A 25,977-nucleotide genomic window follows, 5' to 3' on the forward strand; every position below is an offset into this window, starting at 1 on the left:
TCTTGGAAGAAACAAGAGATAAAAATTGTGTTCCATGGCTCTGTGTTGATAAATGGCCGCATTTTCTGTCACAGGACCCCAGCACTGCTGGTGGCTCAGTGGTTCTCTAGTCCATCCCCAGTTCATGGCAGATCTCTCCTCAGCCAGGGAGGTTGTGGCTTCATATGGCCTATACCTAGAAACCCCCAAAGATGAAGACTCCACCTCCCTGATTCCCTGTCTCTGACCTGCATCACCCTTGTGGGAGGTAGTTCTTGCTGTTCATTCATGGTGAGTGAGCTGATGTCTGTCCAGCCCAGGATACTCTGGCTAGCAGCAACCAGTAGCAGATGCCCTGGGAGAAGCATGGAGACAAGGCTACAGCGATGCTTCCCCAGAGCTCTGCCCCGTTCCACCACTGTGTGGTTTAGTAGCTCTCTAAGCTGGAGGTGGTATCTTGGTTTCTTCAGGCCTTGGAGGATTGTTAAATGACTCATTCAGGCTTGGTGCACAGCATATACCACATGCTCATTGCTGCTGGAACAATCCTCTTTCTGTTCCGGTGTTCATTAAGCATCAACCTATCTAGGGCTTATTAGCTGTGCCTTGATGGAGCATTTCACTTCCACTGCTTCAGCCATGCTAGCAGTGGGGTAGTATCAGGAATGTGCAGACATCGGTGTGTTGCTAACAGCTCGCTGTGCTTTGCTCTGGGCAGTCTGGCAGGGCCTCTGTTTTACAGGACATCAACATTGCCTGTTGAAGGGTACAAGGTACTGCTCAGTGCAAGACAGGAGCCTTTCTGCTCTTGTGTTCACATGTCGTCATCAGGTTCAGCTGCTCCCTGCAGCTGAAGTGTGCCAGAGAATCAGGAGTCCATCTGAGGACTAACAAGTTCAGGCAAGAATCCCAGAATCCCTTTTCAGAGAAGATTGTGCTGGCTGCAAAGTTTCCAAGTGGAAGGGTTCAAGTTACAGAGCAGGAACTGAGTGCACGGTGTCACTAATGACTTGTGTGCCCACATGCTTTTCACAGGGATTAGTAATTAAGCAATTAAGTACATGCCAGGTGCATGAGAGAACCTCACCCCAAATAGAACACATAACTGTGTTTACAAGTGAGTGCCTTAAAAATACACAAAGGGGAGATAGAGCTGGGATGGTTTGTATTTGGGCTTTGGCAGAGTTTGACCCTGTTACATCACCAAACATCCAGGCTATTTGCTGGATGGCCCTGATAAGAAAGACTGCTTGGTAAGAGCCAGTATTGAGTTGTGTAGCTTGCGGGGCTGCAGGGCTGTTGAGAAGAGGGCCAGGCAGTTTCTGAGTATCGGGTTAGGAACAGGGTGATCTGCACCTCCTGGCACGTAAGAGGAGAGGAAAGTCTGGGAGAGTGCAACCAGTGTAAGACCTCCCTCAGCACCAGTGGATGAGTGGAGAGGTCACTTTGGTTGAGCACAGGGATCTTTCCCTAGTACATGTGTGACCTTGGACAAACAAGCCGTTTGCCATGGAGCTGTCAAGTGCAAGGATGGGAATGTCAGCTCTGGCATGAGGATCCCCATGGGAATGAAGCAGCATCATCAGTAAGTGTTGTCTGCGACATATTGAACTTCATTGACGTAGGGTTCTGGGTGGTGACAATAACTCCAGAGAGCATTATGTGTTTTGCATGACTGGCATGTCATTTAGAGAGGCAGAAATCATGGTGTGCTTTGTTAGATCCAAAACACCTCCTTCCAGATGTTTCTTTTCAAATACAAATTTCAGTGTGTCTTAGGTTAATGGCTGCTGGTTGTGAGGTTTTAATCAAACCAGAGGAAATCCAGATCTTCCTTGGAGAAGTCTGAGTTTCTGAAGAGACAGCAGATTCCCTGTTGGATTTCATTAGTCATGAGCTTCTTGCAGGGAGGCTGGGAGGGCCTCAGTCTTTCTAGTTGATGGCTGACTTGCCTGGAGCAATGAGAGGGTGTCCTGAGCTCTGCTTTCTGCATCTGACATGGTAGAGCTTCTCACTGGCTGGACCATCCCCTGTCTTTTCTCTGTCCACTCTTCTCATCCAGGGCATGAATGTGCTGGCGCTGCCCAGCTCTCCTGTGAGAAGGCTAAGGGATGGAGGTATGCCTGATGGGCACTGCTCACTGAGTGGAGGCTGGGGACATCAACTACCTTATATACTCTGTTTTATTGAGAATCGTTCAAGATGATGCTTGGCTGCTCTGCAAGCCTCTCAGGCTCAAGGGCTTCTCAGTGTGAGAAAGCTGCAAAGCAAGGTACTAGATGGTCTCCTGGAGGCTAAGTGACTCACTCTCATGCTGCAGAAGCAAGGGACTTAGCCAAGGTGACCTTCAACCATGTCTGAGCTCATGGTGGTTTAACAGTTTGTTTCAGGGGAAGCCAGCTAAACCCCCTTGTGTTGAACTAGAATCAGAATTCAAACTTGAGTCACAGTTGTGAGGACTTTGCTTCAGTTGAATAAATTAAGTGCAGAAAACAAGTTTTTGTGAAATGTAGGGGATCCACTTGGAGCCCAGTTCCCATCCTGTGTAATGTCTGGGCATTCAGATGAGTAACCTGGATGGTTGGACAGACCTGCGCGTTCTTCTGAGAGCAAGTCACAGAAGGTTTAGATGGGAAGGGACCTCTGGAAGTTCCTAGTCCAGTGTCTTCCTCTGAGCAGGCCTAGCCCCGGAGCTAGATCAGGTTGCTCAGGACCTTGCCCAGTTGAGTGTTGAATATCCAGGGATGGAGATCCCACCACCTCTCTGGTCCCTGTCCAAGGGCTGCGCCACTCTTGCGGCAAGGAGTTTTCCCTTTGCCACAACTTACTCCCATTGTCCCTTGTCCTTCCCCTGTGCACCTCTGAGGAAAGCCTGCTTCTGTCTTTTCTAGAAATCCTTTTCCTTTAGGCAGCAGATGACCGCCTGCAATTAGATCCCACTGCAGCCTTCCCCTCTCCAGGCTGAAGAAGTCCAGTTCCCTTTGTTTCTCCTTACATCTTCTGCCTCCTGCCCATCCTGATGGCCCTGCACTGAAGTCTCTTCAGCTTGTTGAGACATGTCTTCTGCTGGGGGACATCAAACTGTATGCAGCATCCAGCTGCAGCCTCAGTGGTGCTAAGCAGAGGGGAATACCCACCTCTCTGGACCTCCTGGCTAGACACTTTCTAGTGCAGCTTGGACTGTAAGCCCAGTGCAGAGTTTATATGAAGTCCAAGCCCTGTGCAGAGTCTGTATGAAGTCTCCTGTAGCTTTAATAAGATGTTTCAGCATCTTGTACATTCAAGGTGGTGATGCAGAGCCCAAGCAGACCAACACTGCTTGATGCTGCAGCCTGGGTCTGTGTTTATGGCTTGTTAAAAAGGTGCTTTCCTCTCTGGCTGAAAAAATTAGATCAGCCTAAAAAAGAATCTACAAAAAAATGTGCAGGAGACCATTCCCTTAAAAGGACTGGCTCTAGATATTTATCTTCCTTTCACTTCTCCAAGCCAAAGACTTGATGTTTAGTGAGAACAATGTTCATTTGAAACAGGGCAAACTTCTGAATGCCTGTACTGCAGATATGGGGCACGTGGTCACCTGCAAGGCCACTGCTGGCCTCTGGTTATGTCTGGCAGATCGCTGGCTCCAGGTGTGACATTTGTACCTGTGCGCTGGGAGGAGAGCATTCCTGTACCAGCACACCTGTATTTACTTCTCTTGTGACCAGGTTTACTAGTAATAGGAAGCACCCAGGGATCAAGACTTTGGATGTGTAAGGCTGTGTGGTGACACTGGGGACAAATCCACCTCCTCCTGTGCTCTGCTCTGATTTGCAGTTGGGTTTTGCAAAATTCACATAGACTCATGTTTTTAGATGTGGTCTTAGAAGAAGCTGATGTGCATCCTTCCCTCTGTTGTTATTGGATCTGGCTGTAGTTTGTTTGTCCCTTCTTGAAACTCCTGGGAACTGGTGGTGTTGGGGTGCTCAGTGACTCAAACAGCAGGGCAGCTGTGGAGTCAGTCTCTTGCACACCAGTACCCAACTTTGCTGGGATGCAAGACCAGGGTTCACAAGTTGTCCCGTGAGTGGCAGAACCATCAAATACTTACTTCTTGGTGGACTGATGTTCTTCATCCCTACATCCCCACTGGGTCTGCCTTAGCTCTACCACTTGTAATGGCTCCCCCTTCTTCAAGTGCTTCCCTTAGACCTCCCTGCAAATGCCGCAGCTCTCTCCTTCATTCCCTGTCGTCTGAAGGAGATGCCTGGGATTGCTCCACATTACACCTATGCTGACAGACCCTTTGCACACATGTGCATCTTGACCAGAAATTAAGGAGCCCTGTATGAGATTTCATTAGTTACTTACTGGCTTTAAGGTTTATCACAGGACTGAGAGGTCGCATAAAAATACAGCCCTCATTTAGGAAACTAGCTGGAGCTGATTTGGTCCTTTCATCTGTACAGCATACATCTTGGATTTACACCTGGGTGATTCACTGAGATCTAAGTATATGGACAGAAAGTACTTCTCTTAAGTTTGTAGGAGTGGTCACTTGAGGAATGTATAGTTTCTCAAAAAAAGGTCCTGACATTTATCTTTAAAGTTACACTAAAAGTCAAAGAAAAGAAAAAAGAAATTGTAGCAACTACAGAGGAGTTGACATTGGTTTGTTATTTTTATACTGTAAAAATAATAGCTCTGAACTTTGACTCAGGTTTATACTTAAGCTGTGAAAAAATCTCATAAATCAAAACCCTGCATGAGTCAAATAGGAACTGCTCTCAAGCCAGGCTATCCCTCACGAGGTTAACTCCTGCCTCTAGTGCTGCTTAAAAACACCTTTCATCCTGAATAGCCTTCTGCTTTCAAACTTGTCAGTTTTTCCAAGAATCATCAATGTCTGTGCTGATGATGCTTACTGACCAGCTCCTTATCTCAGAAACCAAGTCCTTGGTCTGCTTTCTTATTTCAAAGCATCCCAGTAGATTTGAGGATTGTCTGGGGCAGGGAATGTTAATTTTTTCAGCTGTGGCTCTCATCAGTGGGCTGAGTACACAGGGTTCCTGTCCCCTGCCTTTTGCTGGCGATTTGGTGTGGCCGGTGACTCAGGACTCACCAAACCCTCCCGCATGCTGCAGTCCCTGTGGCCGTGGAAGTGGCAGCCGCATGCTGCAGCCTGCCGCGAAACACGGCTGAAATTGAGGTTGGCTTGGACTGATAACAGAATTTATCGCTGAAAAGCCCAGTGTCTTCGCTGAGGTTAGTTGCTCTTTCTCCCCATGTACGTATGAAAAGAAAAGGGCTTTCCGCAGTTTCCTGCAGTTAGCATGCTCGTGCACGTGGGAGGTTGTGCTGTTAGAGGCTGCGCTACCCGGCACAAGTATGTGCAAGATTGCCGTCATGCCGTGTTACGCAGCACCCAGAGGAAACCGGTCTTTATGTTTTCTCTATGGCATTCTGGTGTTTTCTTGGAATTTGTCTTGCTCGCTGCTGTTTGTGTTGCTTTGCCCCGTTCTGCTTGCTCGTTTGCTAGTTTTCCTGGGGTTGTCAGGGCATTGAGGGATGATCCTGCAGATGCCTACGCAGCGTCCCCAGCAGCCTGTTGCAGCCTGAGCCCATTGCTGCCCTGCTCCTGCTCTCCCTGCTCGCCCATCTGAGGAGCACGACCACATCCCCGTGCCTGCTCTCTGCCAGGGGTGGGACACAGTGGTCCCACATGGGCCACCTTCCCAGGTCTCTGCTGGTTCCCTGCACAGAGGTTGGTGGTGCTGTGGGATTTCAGTGCCCCAGAAAGGGCACAGTGCTGCAAGGGGGGCCGTACCAGTGCAGAGCAGTGAAAGGAGTATTTCCAGTGTTGTACGGGATGCTTTTCATTTTCACTTGTTCTACAGCATCAATTTGTTTGTTCACCGCTTTTGGACCCTTCAGAAAGAAACTATTCCATCCCCCTTGTAATCACAAATGTTGCTGTTTTGTTTTGTTTTCTGTATTCATGCTAGGACCAGTATTCCCTGTTGATGTCCTGTGGTGTATGTTCATCTCCCATCTGATTTTAGTTTTCTCCTTGAACCTTTTTATTGGTCTTCATGCAAAACCAACTTGTGTGCTTTTCAGACCTGGCAGGTACAAGTGTTTGGGCTGTCTTCTCATGTGTCTGATGAATACTTTGGCCAATGAGACCTAATATCTTGCTATCTTCATAGTCAATATGAATTTCAGGTTTTTTTAGGACTTAAAGTTGTAATAGTATTGGTCCTGTGCAGCTGCTGTATATTACATATATATCTTGTTGTGCTGCTTCCTTCACTGATTGAACGAAAAGTGTGTTGGTAGGTAATGAAAAATAGCAAGAAATCAAAGCTGCCATCTTAGGAAGGCATTGAGAATAGATTTGATGGAGCAGATTTGTGGTGAATTAAGGTTAACTCTTTTCTGAATGTCCAGAAGTATGTGGATTTAGAATTTGAATGTAATATTGCAGTTGTGCTGGAGGACCTTCTCATTTTTTTTGGAGCGCAGATGTTGAAGGGATCAGTGTTAAGCCATTCTTGAACCCTAGCACAGGTCAGGGAAAGCTGTTTGTGGCAGTGGGTGTTTCAGCACGTTGTATAAATGAAAACAATTATGCTTAGGCAGAATTTACATGCTGTCTTATTTTTGGCAGTACAAACCGTCTTGCCATTTACAGCAGATGGGCTATTTGCTTTTTCTCCCAGCACTCGTTAGCAAGATAGGGTAGATGAGGCCTGGGATGATAAGGGAGAACCAGTGAACGTACTGGTCCTGGAGGCTGTGCTGGAGGATGTGATGCTAAACCAGCACAGCTCATTCGGTGGGCAGGGGAGCAGTACAAAGTGTCCTGCCGCCACAGACATGGGTAGTGCTCCCGACGTGCTCTCTGAGGGAACTGCACAAGTCACCTGTGCTGTCGGCTGTACTGGAGAGGCTGTGAGGGCACTGTCCCCTCCTGGCAACTCTGCTTGGGGTACGTACCAAATTAAATTCTCCCTGTGGGGATTTCAGCTGTGTTTCAGCAGGCTGCACCTGTCCTCAACCCTCAGGCCCTTTGCTATGCAGCCCCAGCTTCGTATCTCTGCAAGACGCTTTGAAACATGAAGCGTTTTCCAGAAGCGTTGCCTGTATGCGCTGACATCCAATGTCTGCCCTGCCTTTCGCCTCTCGGTGCTGACAGTCTCCGTCCTTCTGGTGGGAGGTGACAAGGTCAGCCCTGCAGAGGCTATGCTCTCGTCCTGGCAGAGCCACTGCTTGTGGGCCCCCCCTGATTGCTAGGAAGCAGCTGTGACTGCCTCTGGCAGTAGTTGTCCCCACGTAGCCACAACGGAGATTGCCATGTTTGCATGGCAAGTGTGGGTATTTTAAGCCATTACAAGGAGTTTAGCAGCCTGAGGTTGGTTATCCTCTGCCTTCCTGCCTGCTTTTAGCTCCAGCTCCTTCCACAGCAGAATAGTCAAAACTAAAAATTGAATATGAAATACAGACCAGTTGTGGTTCATGCACTTTAATACAGGGTCGCAGTGGCACAGCACATCTCCAGATCCAGGTTCAGGCTGCTTTTCTAGGATATCCCACATCAGAGTTATAACAATTGCTGTAACAGCAAGTGTTTGATCATGGGTAATTGTGATAAAGGCTCTGCTTTTCTCTCTGCCAGCCAGAAGGGCAGCCTTGCTGGGGCTGAGCTGTTGGATGAGGCTCCTAGCCTGAGCAGTGCACGGTTGTGTGAGTGCTGCACATCCGTCTCACGGCTTGAGGTGCCTTGCACTGACTGCTGCAGGGGATTGTTAAAGTGCAGGAGCGCTAGGGTCCCCACCACCTCGCTTAGCTAAACCCACTGAGCCCCAAAACCCTGTGCTTCCTCCTTCACCTTCCCGCTGCCCTTGGCCCTGGTGCCCACAGGTTGACTGTCGCCACGCAGAGCAAACCAGCCTGACAAAAAGCTGGTTTTCACCCACTCGGCTCCCAGCTGTGGGAGTCTGGGGGGCTGTTCCTCCCATCAAGGAGGCACTGTCTCCTGGCACTTCACCTCCTAAGTGGCGAGTGGCAGGAATGTGAGTGATGCAGGAATTGCCATCAGTCCAGTGGGAAACCAAACGTCTGACCAGATGACAGCTCTAAATTTAAGGGCTTGCTGTCGAGCCATATGTGTGTTAATGTGCCCTTTTGTGACCAAGCTAAAGATAATTTTCCTGTTTGGAACAGCAGCTGCGTTGTAAGTTGTATAAAGAAACTTAGCCACTAACGAAGAGCGATCATAAGAGCATGATCTGCCCTGAGAGGATGAGCAAAGCTGGAGAGATGTGACTTTGGGGTAGGGTTCTGACATTCCGCGGAAGCTGAAAAGAGGCCATTTATAGAAACTCAAAAAATGTTTGGCTCCTGGAAGAATACACAGGCCTTGCTGTTATTTTAATGCAAATGCCACTTGAGAGAATAGCAAAACTTTTTTTAAACTGTAAGAAAAGTCACTTTAAATTATCTAGAGTTCAATATTCTCTGCAAAAACTGAGCCAAAAAAATTTAAATATACAGGCAGTGCTGTGGAACAGAAGGAAACTTTCAGCAAAAAAGCAGAGTTGGATACTCGTGTGTTGCAGTGAGTATATTTTTAACCCACCTGCATATTTGAAACAAGTTGACCTTCCCAGAAGGTTTACTACAGTCTTTTAGAGCTGGCAGAGGTCCAGTTACGTGTGTGTGTGATTGTGTATGGCATTTCATATTAGGAGACATGGGACAAACCCCTGGGTGAGCAGGGATTATCCGGATAGGTCATTTAGTATGTTACTCCCACCTCTCTGCTTTGAAGGGTGGGTTTAGACATGCAGTAACACTCAGGTCAGCTGCTTAGCTTGCAGCAGTGCAAACACGTGTTGTCTCAGGGAAGGTGGGTCACTGAACAGCATGTTTAACTGGCGCCTCCTGAACATGAGTGGATAATACTTCCTGATCTCCTTGTGGATTTAAAACACAGGAAGGAGTGCTGCGCGCTGTAGCCTTGTGGAGGTTTTCAGGTGTACTCAGTGATGCTACAAATCTGTTTTCCCACCTGGTGACAATGTTATCTGGAGTGCCATGTGCAGGGAGGTGTTACTGGGGGCTTGTATGGGCATGAGAGCTGCAGACTTCATGATCTGTGGTTTATTGTCCTTCAAGGAAATAAACACCCAGGACACTTCGTTAACATTTAGCATTGCTTGGAGAAAGGCATGTCTAGCCAGGATCCTGTACAAAGTACTTCCTTAGTGCTGCCCTGCAGATCCATGATAGGGCAGTGTGCTACTGAACCGTGCAACTGTGCCGCTCTCATGACCGTGGGCTGTGACTTGCATGTAGGGTATGGATGGAGGGCCCTGAACAGTCTGACCTGGCTTTGAAGTCAGCTGTGCTTTAAGCATAAATATTCTGCAACTCTGTGGTATTCAGCATTCCCTGACTAGCCGAGCTGCAATGTCATGTTTCATGTATTCAGTACTACACTTCTTGTTTTTATTTCAGGTCCTGTTTCGGCATAAAAGTGAGATTTGTGAGACTTCTCTAAGATGTCTTACAGAAAGGAGCTAGAAAAATACCGAGACCTGGATGAAGACAAGATCCTTGGAGCTCTGACAGAGGAGGAGCTCAGGAAGTTAGAGAATGAACTGGAAGAGCTGGATCCTGATGTAAGTAATTTTTACATGAGATTTGCTAGGTGGTAAATCTCAGTAGTTGTGGGGGAATGGGCTGCGTTACTGTTCTGTATTTAAGTGGGATCCTTTCCAGAGCCTGAACTCAGTGCCAGGATGGAAGAGGTTGTCCACAGATGAGCAGAAGCAGTTTTGCCATCACAAGCACAGGCTACGCGTGGGAATTTGTTTCTGTGATATTCCCCTGCCCTTGGTCTGGTGTGCATGTTCCAGTGTGACGAGCACTGTGATTTGCAGCACTGATGTGAGCCAGTGCTGGTGCAGGGCAGTAAACCTGTGGAAACTCTATCTCTGCTTCTGAGCAGGCCACCTTGGAGGGAATGTTTTGGGTTTTATGGATTGGCTGGGGTTTTTTTCATGGCAAACTTCAGATGGTCTGTGTTTTCCTCCACTTAGGCTGAAATCCAAATCCCAGAGTTCTGCAAAATGGGACAGTTGCTTTTTAGCAACCTCCCGACATCAGTAGGAGCTGTGCATATGCAAACACTGGGCCTGCTTGTGCCAAGCAATGAAAGCTTTTTGGAGGCAATGTTGTCCTAGCAGGGGATGTGCAGAGCCAACTGGCAGGCCTCTGGGTTATGGCAACATTAGATGATGAGGCTGAGCACTGCCAAGTGCCACTAACATGTAGTTAGTGTTTCTGGGTGAAATGATGGGCAGTGTAGATTGCATCATCAGTATTTTTAATTGCAACACAGGAAAATAATTAAGAGGTGTCAGGCTAGCTCCTGGGATTAAGCGTATGGGCTGATGGTCTGGTTACAGCTGCCTCAGAAGACACAGAGTCAGGCAGCATTCTGTGAAAGATGCAGAAAGGTAAAATAATTGTGAACATCTGTCAGTACAGGTGTAGCCTGAGTACAGGAGTTAGAGCATGAAGACTTCATGGTCACCTCTCACAGCATGAAGCCTGAGGAAGCAAGCTGTTTCCTATGCCACCCTGCTTGTGCATTAGCACAGTTCTCTGTTGCCCTCCAAGGTTGCCTGAGTCTAATTGCTTCCTATTAGTCATTTTACTTCCCAGGCTTTTCAGTGACACAGATTTAAATTATAATGAATTTATTAGTCAGGCATGGAAAAATCAGCATGTTGTTCAAAATCACCTTGGATATCTTAAAAAGTAAATGTTGACTTCTATCCAACAAAGCTTTAAAGAACATGCTTAGTATCAAATCTGGGAATAGTCTTACTGCATTAAGGCTGTTCTATATTTAAATATAAGCAGGTGCTTACGTGCCGTATGTGTCAGGCACAAAGCAACTTCCCATGGTGGCTAATGTGACTGACTAACAAGGAGGCAGTTTGAAAAAAGGCTCAGGTTCCCAAGGGTTTTGTTCTACAATGAAATAACCTTCTCTGCAAGACCTTGCCTGTAGTTTTGTGATGGATCATGAAAGACAGAGAGTCCACCATCGCTCTATGGTCTGCTCTGTGAAAGACCATGGGATTTCCCTGAACTGATTCTTGTTGGGACACATGGGGTCTGTGGACACTCAGACAGGCACATATAGGGAGAAAATCAACTGAGTTTGGCAGCTTGATTCTGGTGCTGTGACTGTTGTAGAGAGGAGCAGAAGTGGTGACGGTGTGGGAAGAAGCTAGGAGGAGCAGGAGGTGATGGTTGAGAGACCCAGAGAAACAGCTGGAACTGCTATTGTAGAGAAACATCCACTTGGCAGCATGGAAATCTTGTAGTGGAGCCAGCATCTGTAATTGGAGGGGGGAAGGAGTGTCACATGTCTTAGATGATGTGGGAATCAGTGGGGTTGGATGGAGAGAACCTTTGACACAAGGAGAGGCAAATTATCTGGCAGTGTGGAAGAAAGTAAGTGCAATGAGGAAAGTGGAGAGGGGAGAGCATTTGATGGATGGGGATTGTGGCTTGCAGAGATAACCCATGTTTCTCCCCTCCATGCCTAGAATGCATTGCTGCCGGCAGGGCTCAGGCAGCGAGATCAGACACAAAAGCCACCAACTGGCCCATTCAAAAGGGAAGAACTCATGGCTCACCTAGAAAAGCAGGCAAAGGATGTTAAAGACAGAGAAGACTTGGTTCCTTTCACGGGTGAAAAAAGAGGTATGGTTATCCTTTGCACCACACTGATTGTGTCACGGTGCAGGCACAGTAAGTGCACAGCAGAAGGGTTGTGTCTGACCCATGTTGCTAAGCATGACTTCATTTTGACACCACTGGGGTGATGGATCTGCTCTCTCTGCTGTCTAGCCCCAGTCCAGGCTGGCTAATAAACTGGGGTGTGCCCAAGAGCTCCATGCACTTGCTGATTTGGGTACCACCTGATAAGTGATAAGTAGGTGATGAACAAAGCCTCTACCACTGTGTAGCCTCTTTTTGTCCCCATCCCACTGCAGCCATATTAAGCTCTGGGGAAGACATTATCTTCTGTCCTCTCTTGTTCCACCTCTGCCCTGTCCTCCTGTGAGCTCTGCAGGCTGTGCTGTCTTCCACCCTTGCCTTTCATGCTCCGTCCCTACATTCTGAACTTCATCTCAGTATAGAGAAACTCCACAGTTCCCCTCAGCTATGATGATCCCAACAGTTCTTGTCTAGTCAGCATCACCTCTTGACAACCCCAGCCTCATTTCCCGGTCTGCTGCAGCTTGCATGTTTCTGTCTTCCCGCACCGTACCCTGTGGCAGCTGCTGCACTGCTGCTCAGCATGGCCCTGAGGCCTGTGAGCAAGTGGGTTGCTCTGCTTCTTCTCTTTCCTCTTCTTTTGGCATTTCCTGTTCTCCTGTGACATGTCCCATTATCCAGAGGATTTTCCTGCTCCCATTAGCACTCTGAATATAAACTGACATGGGATGTGGTCTGCTCAGTCTTTGCCTCTGGGTTCCAGGAGCTTCTCAGCAGCTTTATTTCTGCCACTGCGTCTCCCTCTGTACCATGGTCCCCCTGCTGCATAAGATCTGGTCATACGCTGTTCATGCTACTGGGTGTTCCATGTCAAAAAAGAAGTGCATGAAAATGTAGGCATGTGAGCATGTTTCCCAGCTGAGGTCTTTCTCAAAGCTGATCCACGTGCCTCTCTGAGAAAGCTTGTGCTAAATCTGTCCATTTAATAAAACTTGAGGTGGTATTTTTAGCAAAAAAAAAAAAAAAAAGAGTTCTCCTTGAAAGCAGTAAGTGAAAAGAGTAAATTGAGTGATATCAGGAAGAGTGATTTAGCACCTTCAAACATACCTTAGCCCAGGGCTGGCTACCCGCCTGACTAGCCCAGCAGGTAGTAGCAGTGCTCTGCAGGAGATGAAGGTATTTCAGGCATTTTGAGTCTTCAGCTTCTGGTCTGAGCTAATCATATTGCAATCTGATGTGATCTCAAACACATTAAACATATTTTCACTTGTAACATGCTGTTGAGTGATGACACTACTTACATTGACTGTGAGCCAGAGACGGTAAATTACATATTCACAGTTGTGGCAGAGCTGGAAATAAATCACCACGTTTGCACTTCAGAGGGTGATTTACTAGTTTGCCATGGGAGGTGCTCTCCCTGGCCGTGCTCCTGGACAGGGTAGGAGTTAGTGTGTGCATACATGCTGCATTATGATATATAATGCTGTGTTTGCATGCACCATTTAATTTGAAGTTCAAACTTGTAATAAAGTGTGACTGAGATATGAAACCTTCTAAAATTAAAACCCAGAAGTTTCGATGACACTAAGATGTCAAATGGAGTTACTGTGTGATGGCAGAATTTTTCCTTTTCCTATTCCCTGCTGAACCAACCAGATGGTGTGTGCAGTTTGCCAAGCCGTGCATCCGGTAGGACAACAGTTCCGGGTCTCTGCACCAAGCCAGAGCCGAGTGGGCCAGCCCTCCCCAGGCATTTTGCTGCAGAGTACCGAGAAGGTGCCTGGCCATGCAGGCACACATGACGTTCTGCCTATTTTTGCAAGAGCAGCTGTGTCTCAGGAGGCAGATTCCTGGCCTCTTCGTCAGGGCAGCAGCGTGCAGGCAGGAGATGGGCCGTTTTGCAAAAGGCTGTTTATAGCAGCCTCCATTTTGTACTGGGGGAGCCTGAAGCACAGTTGCTTCTTCCTCGGGGCTAAATTTAGCTCCTTCTGCTTCTGCACATCCCTGAGCAGCAGGATCTTTGTTTCTCCCCTTTGGTGCCGCTGACTCTGGTGCCAGGAAGGGGGATAAAAATAGTCCTGGCTGGCCTGCCAGGCCAGGAGTTTTGCACTCACTATCTCTCTGCAGTGGTCCTGGAGTATTTCAGGGGAGGGGACTGCTCTGAAATGCTCTGGGATCCCTTCCCCTTCTCCTCCTGTCCTGCCGCAGTGCTGGGTTTACCCAACAGACTGCTCCCTGTCATGGTGTGTTAAAACACCACAAGCCTCTCTCTTTTCTTTGCTGGCGGGGTGGTCAGAGGTGGGTACCCTGTTGTGAAATCTCAGACCAGACCTGTTCAGCCTCTGCAAAGAGATCTGCCTGCCTGTTGGCGGTGCCAGAAGTTAGTAGCTGGGAGCAGCCATGCAGTGCCTTGAACTGTCTGCAGCTCCATGCCTTCCTGGGATGCAGCCGGCTCTGGCAGAGAAAGGTTTATGTATGGCTTGCCCGGTGATCATCCTGGGCAATGGTATGGGGGAGTGGCAGGGAGCCCATGGCATTCAGAGCTGGGCTGGAGCTGTGTCCTCGCTGCACAGCCACTTGTCCACATGGGCAGCCCCTGTTAGGAAAGGCCACAAGAGAGTAGCTGAGATGGCAGCATTACCAGCTGTACCTGTTGCTTTGCACCTCTGGCTTGCAGGGAAGAAGCCTGTTACTTGGCCTGTTGATGTCCTGGGAGATAGAGCATGGAGGTCTCCATCTGGCATGCCCTCTGTGTCTCTTCCCCCAACCTACTGTCCTCTGCAGCAACATTGAGCCAGACCAGCTGCCCCAAACCTGCTCCTCCTTGCATCCCATATGCTCACTGGATGACCAACTGCTGTCCCTGCCTGCTGCCAGACCCCCTTCACCACCTCCTTTCCACCCTCTTTTGACTAATGTGCCATCTGCCCTGCCACTGTGCATTTGGAGTTAGCAGCAGGAGCTGTTTCAGTGACAGGACCGATCCTGCACAGTGCTGGATCCGGGCCACTGGCCTCTCTTGGTCCATACGGGTGCTGGCAGATCTCCATCCCTTTTATGCAGCCTTCAAATAAGTGAAGTCCTGCAGGGTCAGGCTTCTTGTGGCTCTCTGAATGCTGTGCGTTTAACAGTCATCGTCCTGTAGAAATGCACTATTGGGATTTTGTAGATGCAGCCCTCTGTGCTGGTGAAAGTGTCCAGCTCCGCAGTTGGAGGTGTCTGGCAGGTGCCTTCTGGCTCACATTGCTGCGGGACTCAGACCCAACTAATGGGAAGGGATTCAGTGTCTCCTCCGATTTTTCTCTGGGTCCTTGTGCCCCCTCTGTCCTTTCCACTGTGCAAATCTCACCCCACGGAAATGCATCTGCATGGCTAGTTGTGAAACAGGTGCTGTAGCTATACTGAGAGTGACATCACATTGCATTTATAGGAAAAGCTTGGATCCCCAAGCAGAAGCCGATGGATCCTGTTTTGGAAAGTGTGACTCTGGAGCCGGAACTGGAGGAAGCCCTTGCTAATGCCTCTGATGCAGAACTCTGTGACATTGCTGGTAAAATAGTTTCACATAATTTGGGGGTTCAAGTTGTTTGACTACTAGTTTCTTTGAGCTTTTTGCTGTTTATCTGAACACTGTCAGTTTTGACAGGATTGATTTATTTGTTTAAAAAGAAGTGTGTATTTAAAGTTACTCTCAGCCCATGTGATTTAATCAGGAGCATGAACCAAAGCTGAGGAGGGAGAAGGGTTTATCAAGGGAACAAAGTGTGCTGTTTGATCTCTTCTCCTGTCTCTGCCACTGAATCTTGCAAATTGCAGCCTGTCACCTTCAGGAGCACAGCTTTTCTCAAGCCAAACCTCTAGGAAAAAATCAAGCAGACCCACTGGGAGTGTGGATTTCTTGTGCAACTTATTAAAGGAGCAGGTTAGAGCAGCCTTTCAACAGACATTCAGGGCTGTTTGTTAAAGAACTTTTACAACACATTTTAAAGCTATGGATTTCTTGTGATTTGTGCAGTCAGTTGGTTTTGTGAATGTTAGCTCCAGGGTAGGAGAATCCAGTGTTAAAAGGCTGGTGTACTTCATGACAACTGAGAAGCAGGTTGGAATATGTAGTGAGCTGGAGAGGGGGACAGAGCGAATGCAGGTGCTCTTCAAGCCCCAACAGCATGCTCTTCACCAGGCTAAACAAGCCTTGTGCAAACCAAGGACAGGCATGGTCCCTATCTGAGGGATTTACGCCTCCGTGCTAGGTAAGTTCAAGCAGTGTCCCATTGCTGCTTTTCAGGCAGTGTTGTCTGAGTGGAGATGACCCCCTGCAAGCCTCATTGCTCTGCCACTTTAGAGATGACAGTATTGGTATCTTGCTGAAGCCAGTGGCATGGACCTAGCTCTGTGGCTGGAATAGGATATGCCTTGGCCAGAAGGAGTGTATGAACACCACCTTGTGCTTTACCAAGCTCACATGTCCCCTGCTGGTCTAGCTATTTCAGTGCCACTGGCTGCTTCTTCCAGTTTTGTCTTCTTCAGGCTTCTATACTCTTAACAGTATCCCCCATGCCAGAAGTGTGTAAGATAACCTGTAGAATAACCACACCAACTAGATATCTTCTACATAATAATATCATATTCTGGCTTAGAAATGTGTTTCTGGGTTAAGGCTTCCAACATATGTACCCTGGCCAAGCATTGCATCTCTGGGTTTTGCTTTTTTTCTGTACTCTAGAGTCCTGTAAAGCCCTATCCTAGAAAATCTGCCTTTCTAAGCTCCAGATCTGTGCAGCAATTATTTTCACAGAGAAATGCTGTTTGGGGCAGCTTGTTCAGCAATTTGTGGGAGAATACACTTGAAGTGGCAGCAGGAGAACTGATGTGATACAAGCTGTGCTGAAATCTCAGTATTGACAGTGACAGCGTTGCTCCTGCCTGTTTAGCAGGGCTTGTTTAGCAGGAGCTCGTTTTGCTCCTGCCTTTTAGCAGGGCTCGTTGTCAGTCATGGCATATTAGATCCCTTCCTTGGCAAGGCTGGTAGGGTAGCTCTTGTGCGTGGCTCCCATGCCTTTGGTCAGCTGCGGGAGGCAGAAATGTTGTGCCTTCATTCTGCTTGAGTTCCTTTGGATAATACACATAAGCACAAGACTTACAAACAGCAGGTCCCTCTAATCTACCAGCACAAACTCTAGCCCCAAAATAACCCATGTGGTCATAATAACAGATCCTTCCCTCTGTCTGCCACCCAGATATTCACCAGAGATTTCATTGTCAGAGTAAGCTGTGTTTGGGGTGTATGTGTGTCCACAAAATGCTGAGCCTGCAATTTCAGCTGTGACTACATGGCAGAGAAAAGGACTGGCTAAAATACAAACAGGCAAACTCCAAGTGCCCAACCTCACTCAGGCACAGACTGCTTGGATCTGTGGAGTCCAACCGGGGATGTGCTGGAGTGGTGTGGGGAAGTGGACGGTGGTCTTCATTGACATCCTTTGCTGCAGGCTATCCCGTCTGTGCAACCGGGAGTCACAGTGAGCTATCACCATAACAGACACCATTCATGTGATGGGCCTCAGGGACAGGCTCCTTCAACTCGCAGCCCTTTTTGGCCAAAGCACTGAGCAAATGGTGACGGGCTGCTGCCAAGCATTAGAGGAGCAGTTCATGGGAAAGCAAAGTGCCTTTGTGGTGGCATGTTTGAATTTTAGGGAGAGATTTGTCCTTTATTTATTTTAACCACTGTGTCCATCCAGAGGTCAAGATTTCTTCAAATGTGTCTGTTTATAACAAGTATTCATGTGTCTGCATTTTTTCTTTAGAAAGTCATATAGTTGTGGGTTTTTTTAGAAAAAAAAGTTGATTAAAAACCCTGTTTATTTTCAAACATGAACTTTCTGTGAGTAGCAGGGTTATTTTTATAAACAGAATCTTTGCCCAAGTGTTTCTAAGCCATTGGCTTCCCACTGCTCATTTGTAGCTGGCAAGAATGTCAGCAGATCCCCTTGGGTGTGTTTCAATGTGCATTTGCATATTGGTTTTGCAGTCATGAGACTGAGATACACAAATTGCCAGAAGTTTGGCTTTTGGGCTTTTACAGCTTTGAATTTTGTTCATACTATCACTTTCTGCATTTCAACCAAGCCAGCAGAGTTTTATCTGTTCACACTGACAACTTTGAAGAGTACAAAGACCAATTCAAAGCACACCACCACCACTGTCACCATCACCACCACCACTTGTTGTTGAGTAAAAACAAGATATGCGTTGCTATGCTTTGGATGACAGTCACCTCGTACGTTGCTGCCTGAGGGGTCGGTTTGGTTCTGCGTGGGGCACAGCTCATCTCAAAAACTGGACTGTCACAGTGTGTGGCATGCCTAGGTGAGCAGGGGTGATGGCAATACGCAGGCTCCTGCTGGACTGGACCCCTTAGATTAAGTCTCACCAATGGCATTTTTTGGTGTGTTTTATTGTCTTCCCCTCACTATTTTTGCATGCTACTGAATCAAGTCGGCTACTGGGAAACCTTGGCTGTTTGTTTATTGTCTGCAAGATGATGTTCCTCTTCTCCTATGAATCATGCTGCATTGGAATAAACAAGGGAGCACAATCAAGCTGTGTTGTGTGTTTATGACAGCTGGGGGCCTTGGTCCAACCTTTGTTTGTTTCTGTGCTTGCACAGGGAAATGCGCTATGGACCTCCATCCTGGGTAGCATGGCATATACATGTCTTTTACTGTCTTTAGAGCCTGCAATAACTCAAGTCATGTTCTCCTTTTCTTTTTCTGTAGCCATCCTTGGCATGCACACCTTGATGAGTAACCAGCAGTACTATGAGGCACTGGGGAGCAGCACCATCGTGAACAAAGAAGGGCTCAACAGTAAGTGATTTAGAGTGTCAGCAGGCTGCAGTGTTTGGCTTTGAAGCTGCTAGCAGAGGCAAAGTGGGAATTTTTTTTAGGCTGAAGATTGAAGCTATGAATGTCAGAGCAGCCTGTGATTTCTGGGGCCATCTCTGGTGCATCTTTGCCCTGTGCGAGCCAGCATGATCTCAGCTGCAGCCCTGACACTGTTCGGGAGCTAGCACAGCCCAGGGAACAGCCCCACACAGGTGGTGTGCCCTTCATCACCCTGTTTTGGACCCTGAGAGCATGTAGCAGCAGGCACCAGCTGTCCAGTACTGGCTGGCCCCAGTACCGGCCAGCGTTTCTGGATGCACGTGGGCATAGGTGAAGCTGACAAGTGCTTGTTCAGTCTCTCATCTTGCATCTGTTTGTCAGGTCATCTTCCCTCTCCCAACACTGCTTCTGAAAGCAGAGAAACACATCCAGAGAGAACATGCTGCTGCTCAGGGTGCTTTCGGTTTCATATGTCTTGCTTTTCACGTGCAGGTGTGATTAAGCCCACACAGTACAAACCAGTTCCTGATGAAGAACCAAACTCAACAGATGTGGAGAAGACTCTGAAACTAATACAAAGCAATGATCCTGACCTTGAGGAAGTCAACCTTAACAATATTATGGTATTTGTGCCTTTCTGTTCTCCTCTCTTAATAACAGGACCAAACGTTTGATACACAGAAGGCAGAGACCAAGTCTGTTTTGCTGCACAGAGTAATACCATAACACTGTGTGTAGCCAGACAAGAAACACCAGTGCTTCCCATCTCTGTTTTGGGCAGCAGGGATTGTTACCTGCTGTGGGACAGTCCTGTGGGGTTGGTAGCAAGAGGACTCCTGTAGATGTCCAGAAGAGCAGAGCTGTGTTGAAGGTAGTTTGGGAGACCTATCTCCAGCCTGTCTGGTTAAAGGCATTCTAGGTTGCTTTAATGGTTCAGTCAAGCATATTTGGTGGAGGGGCTGTTTATGTAAGATAAAATGGTGGGAGGAAAAAGGCATCTTAATCCTGACACTTGCCATGAAAATATGAAGAAACCTCCCTTCTTGCAGGTAGCCCTGTCCATCTCCCACTCACCCCTTCTGTAGGACTCCTTTACTTTGTGTAGAGGGCAAATCAGGACACAGCACTTCTTCTTATGTTGCCTCTGGGACACATACAAATACTAAAAAATACAGTTCAGCTGCCCTCCCTGACGTCCTCACATATTCACATAGCAAGAACATGGTTGACTGCACGTGCAAATTAAAAAGACTTGTGCCATGCCACCTGCACCTTTCTATAACAAAAAGATTTTTACTTTCATGTTTTTGATTCTGGCTAGTGAACCTGAATGTCCCTTGAGGACACCAGGCTGAGGATCTGGCAGACAGGCACTTTTTTTGTGTGTTGGACTCATGACTCTGGGACAGGGTTTGGAGAACTGAAGAGTGGTGCTGGAGATTGTAAGCTGCTGGCCTCTGTGTTACGGCTCTGCAGATGGCTTTGACTATAGACGATTCCACATGGTGGGATCCGGATGGTGTGGCAAGAAGTCCAAGCTGAGGGTACCACTTAAAATTTTAGACAGATGAAAACTTGAGCATCTGACAAGGGTATCTAAAGTGCCTTGATAAGTGAAAAATGCTTTTTTTACAGGAACTCAGAATAAACAGCGTGGATTTATATTACCCAGAAAATAAATCTGGGCTGAGACCTAGCATCCTAAATGTTAGCCTGAAAGATGTTCTATAAAACAGTCAGAGGTCTCTGTGGAGATCGTTTCATGTATTTCTGGATCAGGCCCTGTAGGTGGAAATTATCCTGAACATGACGTGAATGTTTCTCAGTGCTGTCATTCATATTAAAAAGCACAGGAGCAGTGCTTTGTAGGCTCACGGATCCTGGTTACATATATCCCCACAACGCTTGCGTTCATAAGTAGCGGCATTTCTGGGCAGTTAAACAGCAGAAGCGTTATAGCTTCAAAGCAAGGCAGTGAGCTATCAGTAGGGTGGGAAATAGGATGAAGACATTGCCATGCTCCTTAGAGCACACTGATTATAAAAGAGAACTTGGAAAAACATTTATCAACCCCTTCCTAAATTACTTCAGTGAACTTGGTGATTTGACCTTGGTGAATTTAAAGTATTGTTTAAATGTATTACATGTTCCTTCATATAGATGATGGCCTAACACAGGTTTTCTGCATTTCTGTTCACAGAATATTCCCATACCAACTTTAAAAGCTTTTGCGGAAGCGCTGAAAAATAACACGTATGTGAAGAAGTTCAGTATAGTTGGGACACGGAGCAATGATCCTGTTGCTTTTGTAAGTACTGTCAGCTCACTGTCATAAAGTTGTGACAGGAGCTGTTCTTGGGCAAGGTATTTTTCAGAGTTACTGGCTGACTGCTTTTGCACCTTACATTAGGTTTGGCACCTTCTGCACCTCTGGCATTTGGTGCAGGTGCTTCAGTTTCAGGGGCGCTAGTGAAAGCCAGTGACAGACATGCTTTGGTCCCTTCGCTTCCTTTTGCAGCTGTGAAGATTTCAGGACACAATCCTTTAATCCCATTCAGTCTCATATTTGTCCTCAGAGATCTCCTGGAAAAGGAGCAGGAGACAGGAACTGATTTCTTAGTGGCATTTTGTGTAAGCAGTTTGTGTCTTTCAATTTATCTTACATCAGGGCCAGCCCATTTTTTTCTCTTGGTACAAAGCCATACACTGCTGTGTGCATACCCGTACCTCCCCTCACACATGCCTGCTCTGGCTCTTTCGTACATTCCTTTGTGCAGACCTGTGCAGAAGCAGGACTCTGAATTTCTTATGTGTGGCCTCTATGGGTGATAAAGGGTCTTTCTGCTGCTGCGAGTGGTCTCAACTATCACTGGGGATGTAGAGAGGTGCTGAGCCTTCTCCTTGGCCCTTGTGCTACCTTTCAGGCTGCATCCTTGAACACTCTTATAGCACCATTGCAGCCAACTTTTGCCCTTCTTCACCCAGGTCACCCCTAACTCCACACACACATGTGCACACCAGTTTTCTCTTAGAAAAAATACTCTTTTTGGAGGGTGAGTACAGCTCTCGCATTATGTCAGGCACTCTGGACTGGGGAAGAAGCCTGTGCAGGCAGCACGGGTGCTGTTTGAGGGCCCGTGGGGCACTGTGCAGGGTTCGGGGAGCTGTGGAGCCAAACGCTGTGTGAGTGGATGCAGGTCAGCCCTGCCACTTGGACATCACCTTTTGGTCCTTCTGTTTCGTGATGTAGCCAGGTTCTTCCATGCAGCTTGTGAAATGACACCATCAGATCAGGTCGGCGGGGGAGTGGGGAGTGTTGGGAGTATGCCAGCCCACTTTTGATCTTATTGGTGAGGAAGGCAAAAGTGATTAATATGGTTGTCATGCCCCTTGGGAAGACGTCTTAACATGAATAATCCCTTGTTGCTCAAGACAGACACTCCTCTCTCTGCCAGCTGGGATGGGAAGCATCTCAGCGCCATGCAGAAGAAACAGTGCAGGCAGGGAGCCGATCAGGCAGGAGGCAGGGCCAACGCTGACCAGCATCCCTGCCATCACCATGCGGGCTTTAGAAGAGGGACAGATGAAGCTGGGCAACTGCAGGTGTGGACTGTCACCTTTTTGGGGGGCCCTAAGGGTTTCTCCGTATGAGATTTTTCTGTGGCCTCCAGCCTGCTCACATTCAAGAATCCCTCTGCGACAGGGGGAAAACCCCTTCACACTGCACAGAGCTCTCCCATCTGGTGGCAGTGAAACCAGTCAGCACATGGGATCCTCCCACTGTCCTCTGGAGGTGAGGGGAATTGAACTCCTGCTGCTCTGGGGTGCTCTACCCCTGCCTGTCTGACTGCCACCTCTTCCCACCCACCTTTGCCTGCAGGCATTGGCAGAAATGCTGAAGGTCAATAACACGCTGAAGAGCCTGAATGTGGAATCAAACTTCATTTCTGGGTCAGGGATCCTGGCTGTCGTCGAAGCACTCCAGGGCAACACGTCGCTCGTAGAGCTGCGCATCGACAACCAGGTAAAGTGTGCAAAAGCAGGAGCTCTGATCACATGAATGTGTCCTGGCTGTGAGAAATTGAGTGGCTAGTCAAGGTGGAGGGTGGCAGCCTGCCACCACTGCCAAGTTGCTTTGGAGAGGTTTCAGCCCCTTGTTTCTGCTGCATTTCCTGGGCAGTATCTGCTACTACCTACAGTAATTAACAAAGGCCGTGGCAGTGCAAGCAGCTTACCGTGTTCCTGGTGCTGCCCTGGAGAGCAGTGATGCACCTGGCAGTATCATGCCTTGCTCCAAGCTCTTGCAGGGACTTAAATAATAATGTCTAGTAAAACTGAAATTTCTGCTACAATGCAAGCGAAAGAGAAGGAGAGCTCCAGAGAGTGTGATGGTACAGATGCCGTGGCAAGTTTAGCTACCCTGGAAATCCAGGCGGTAGTACTAGTGAAGCAGCTGACCTATGGGAAGCTCAGGGACAGGTGACGGAGTTCAAAATCATAGTTTCTCCAGCTGCAAATCTGTCCAAGAAATAAAGCCTTTGGCAATAGGACTTGTGGGAATGCCTGCTGGAGGAATTGGAGCCACTTGGTTGTACCAGGAACAGACCAGTGTTTCACCAGCTCCGAGTCAGAAATGCCAAATGGACCAGCAGGTCCAAAGAAGGAGGCAAGGGGTGGAGATGACAGATCTAAGTGCTTGCTCTGAATCATTCTCTGACCTGACCAGCTTGCTTTTCTGTTTTCAAGAGCCAGCCCTTGGGCAACAATGTAGAAATGGAAATTGCAAACATGTTGGAAAAAAACACCTCCTTGCTGAAATTCGGGTATCATTTCACTCAGCAAGGTCCCCGACTTCGCGCCTCCAATGCCATGATGAACAACAATGACCTAGGTGAGTCAGGCTGGCTGCAAGTCAGGGAGCATGGGAAGGTCCTGTGGGCAATTCCTGGTGGGAAAAGGGCAGAACTCCTCACTTGAAGGCTCTGGTGGATGTGCTTAAGTTAGAAATCACCTCTTGAAGGGCCTGATGGTGCCTTGCCCCTTGAGGAGGAAAGCAGCCTTCGCTGACTGGTTCCCTGATACAGCTGCTGTCAGCCAGGCAGTGGGTTGTGCTCCAAACCTGGAGACACTGGGCAGCTAAAACTCCCAGAAGAGGCAGCGTTTTTGGCAGTAACAGAGGGCCTTCTTGGGAAGGAGTGAGAGCTGCTAACATGCTTCAGTACGGCGCGTGATACAGCATATGGCACATGGGTTGTGAGCTGCCAGCACTTGTGATTTCTGCCAACTGCTTGTCTTCCTCCAGTTTCATTCCCACTTTAACAAAGAGATGAAAAGTAGTAGAGTTGAACTTTGATGGCAGTGGGATTTGGCCCATCCTCTTCAGCAAAACAAATTGGAATTGTTTCTAGAGAGAGGTGGGAACCAACATGGCTTTGAATTAATCTTTATGAATCTCAATGAATTGATCAGAAGTGCTTGTGAAGCAAAATGTAGGCAAGTCTGCCAACTGCTGTTTCAGCCGACGCATACAGCAGAGGCTTTCCATTGTTTGGCTGCAAGCTGCTGCAGAGGACTGGAAATCAGTGCAGTGGAGCAGTATCAAATGCAACCAACATATTGGCCACACTGTACTCAACAGCTCCTAACTACATAGGCAGGGTGGTTACAAACATGGCAGCGCCAAACTCCTCAGCAGCAGTGGACAATATATCTGGGAGGAATAAGCAAAATTTTGCAGATTGTTAGGAAGAACCCATTCCCTGGGAGAGTGGAGGTTTACAAGACTCAGAGGGACAGAGCCAGCGGCTGCCCTGATGCAGTGCTAGGCAGAGCCCTGCTGCGAGTGGGAGTTGGGCTGGAGGCTCCCAGGGACACCCCACCACCACTAGCGCTGCTGAGTTTTGCCAGACACATCTAGAAAGCACAAGGGCTAACAGGCTGAAAAAAACCCTAACATACAAAGCCAGCTGTGAAGAAATGGTGAAAAACTGGAACTGTAGACTTCAATATGCATAGGGTTCACCACGACAGGGTCTTCTGTCCCTTCATGAATCAACTTCAGGTTTAAAAGTCACAGAAAAACAGCTTTAAGTGGCTGCCATATTTAGACAGAGGATAAATATGTTGTGTTTTCAAAATAAAAAAATAAAATCAATCTTGCTTCAGCCAGTATCGTGCTCCTAGGAAGCACAGCCAAGCATAGAGGTATGTGCCAGCTCTTCAGTGACCACAGAATACTCAGTATTACAGTTCACTGTGTATTTATTATGCCTGTGTCTGCATTCCTGGTCACCAGAGAGCTGCACCAAGAAAGGCTTGCTATTTTCCGTCCTTTGGAACAGAGCAAGGGTTTTAATGACCGTGCAGCACCTGGCATACAAAGTAATCAGGTGGAAGATTTGGATCTAGTGTTTTAATTGTCCCTGCTCTAAGGGTAGGCATTCACAACTTGCCTTCCATGTAACAGTTGTGTATTTTGCCTCTTTGACCACTAAGCTCAGCATTCTTGTCTGATTTGGTTCTTGTTTGCAGCTCGTATTCATCGGTGTGATGGTTTCTGGCAATAGCGTCTCAGCTCCACACCTGGACAATGTATAAGTATAGAAAAACTTTATTTTTCTCCCTGTCAGCAATAGCTCTCTGCTTGTGCTCCACTCCAGTGTTCTTGCCTACCATCACCTGATGCTACCAGAACTTTGTTTTGGTCCTATAGCTTCTTTTCTCTAAGATGCCTTATATGAACCAACCACGAAGGCTTTTACATTCATCCTCATGAGCTAACGTCTGTGTCTTCTTTATGCCTTTTTTCTTTCCCTTTTTTCCTCACACACATTTCTTGAAAAGTCATGAGTGTAGCTGTCAGAGCTGTAAATCAACTTTAAGAGTAGATGTGAAACTGCTTTGACCATAACTGGATGCTAAAGGCTTAAGATAAGAAATGAGATAGAATTATTTTTTTTTTGTTTGAAGTGGGAATTTATTAAAACTAGCAAAGGAAAAACTGTGGCACCCATTTCCTGCTCTCTCTACATCAGTCAGCATCAAGTGATGCTTTGGCCAAAGTCAGATTACAGAGACAAATCATGTGAAATATAATTGTCTGTAGAATATGGGAGGTAGGCTGAAAGTAGCTTCCAGCCTTAAAAATTCATAGGGACAGAAACCTCATCTTACCCCCCTTGATTTTAAACTGCATAAGGCTGTGCCTGCTGCTTAAAGCAGGAATTCAGAAGCTGATGCTATCCTGTTTCTTTCCTGGCAGAAAGTACGTCTCTCAGCTCCTTTCCACAGCAGGTAAGCCAAGCCTGCCATCCACATCTCCGTT

At 47.6% G+C, this 25,977-nt stretch overlaps 1 protein-coding gene across 3 annotated transcripts in view; it reads left to right on the top strand.

Annotated features, from left to right (window-relative positions):
- The window catches only part of TMOD1 (tropomodulin 1), a 29,757-nt gene that overhangs the window by 2,222 nt on the left and 1,558 nt on the right, over positions 1 to 25,977 (top strand). For 2 of the 3 annotated variants that reach the window (XM_074854979.1, XM_074854978.1), the window contains exons 2-9: positions 9,481 to 9,644; positions 11,589 to 11,745; positions 15,197 to 15,316; positions 18,546 to 18,635; positions 19,146 to 19,276; positions 20,854 to 20,961; positions 22,534 to 22,677; positions 23,400 to 23,544. In XM_074854979.1, the coding sequence (XP_074711080.1) occupies positions 9,525 to 9,644; positions 11,589 to 11,745; positions 15,197 to 15,316; positions 18,546 to 18,635; positions 19,146 to 19,276; positions 20,854 to 20,961; positions 22,534 to 22,677; positions 23,400 to 23,544 (1,015 nt within the window). In that variant the 5' untranslated portion in view covers positions 9,481 to 9,524. Of the gene's footprint in view, positions 1 to 1,242; positions 1,565 to 9,480; positions 9,645 to 11,588; positions 11,746 to 15,196; positions 15,317 to 18,545; positions 18,636 to 19,145; positions 19,277 to 20,853; positions 20,962 to 22,533; positions 22,678 to 23,399; positions 23,545 to 25,977 lie in introns of those variants that run through there. The other variant, XM_074854977.1, reaches the window with a different exon arrangement.

Source organism: Strix uralensis, chromosome Z, assembly GCF_047716275.1.
Source record: "Strix uralensis isolate ZFMK-TIS-50842 chromosome Z, bStrUra1, whole genome shotgun sequence".
Taxonomy (NCBI): Eukaryota; Metazoa; Chordata; class Aves; order Strigiformes; family Strigidae; genus Strix; species Strix uralensis.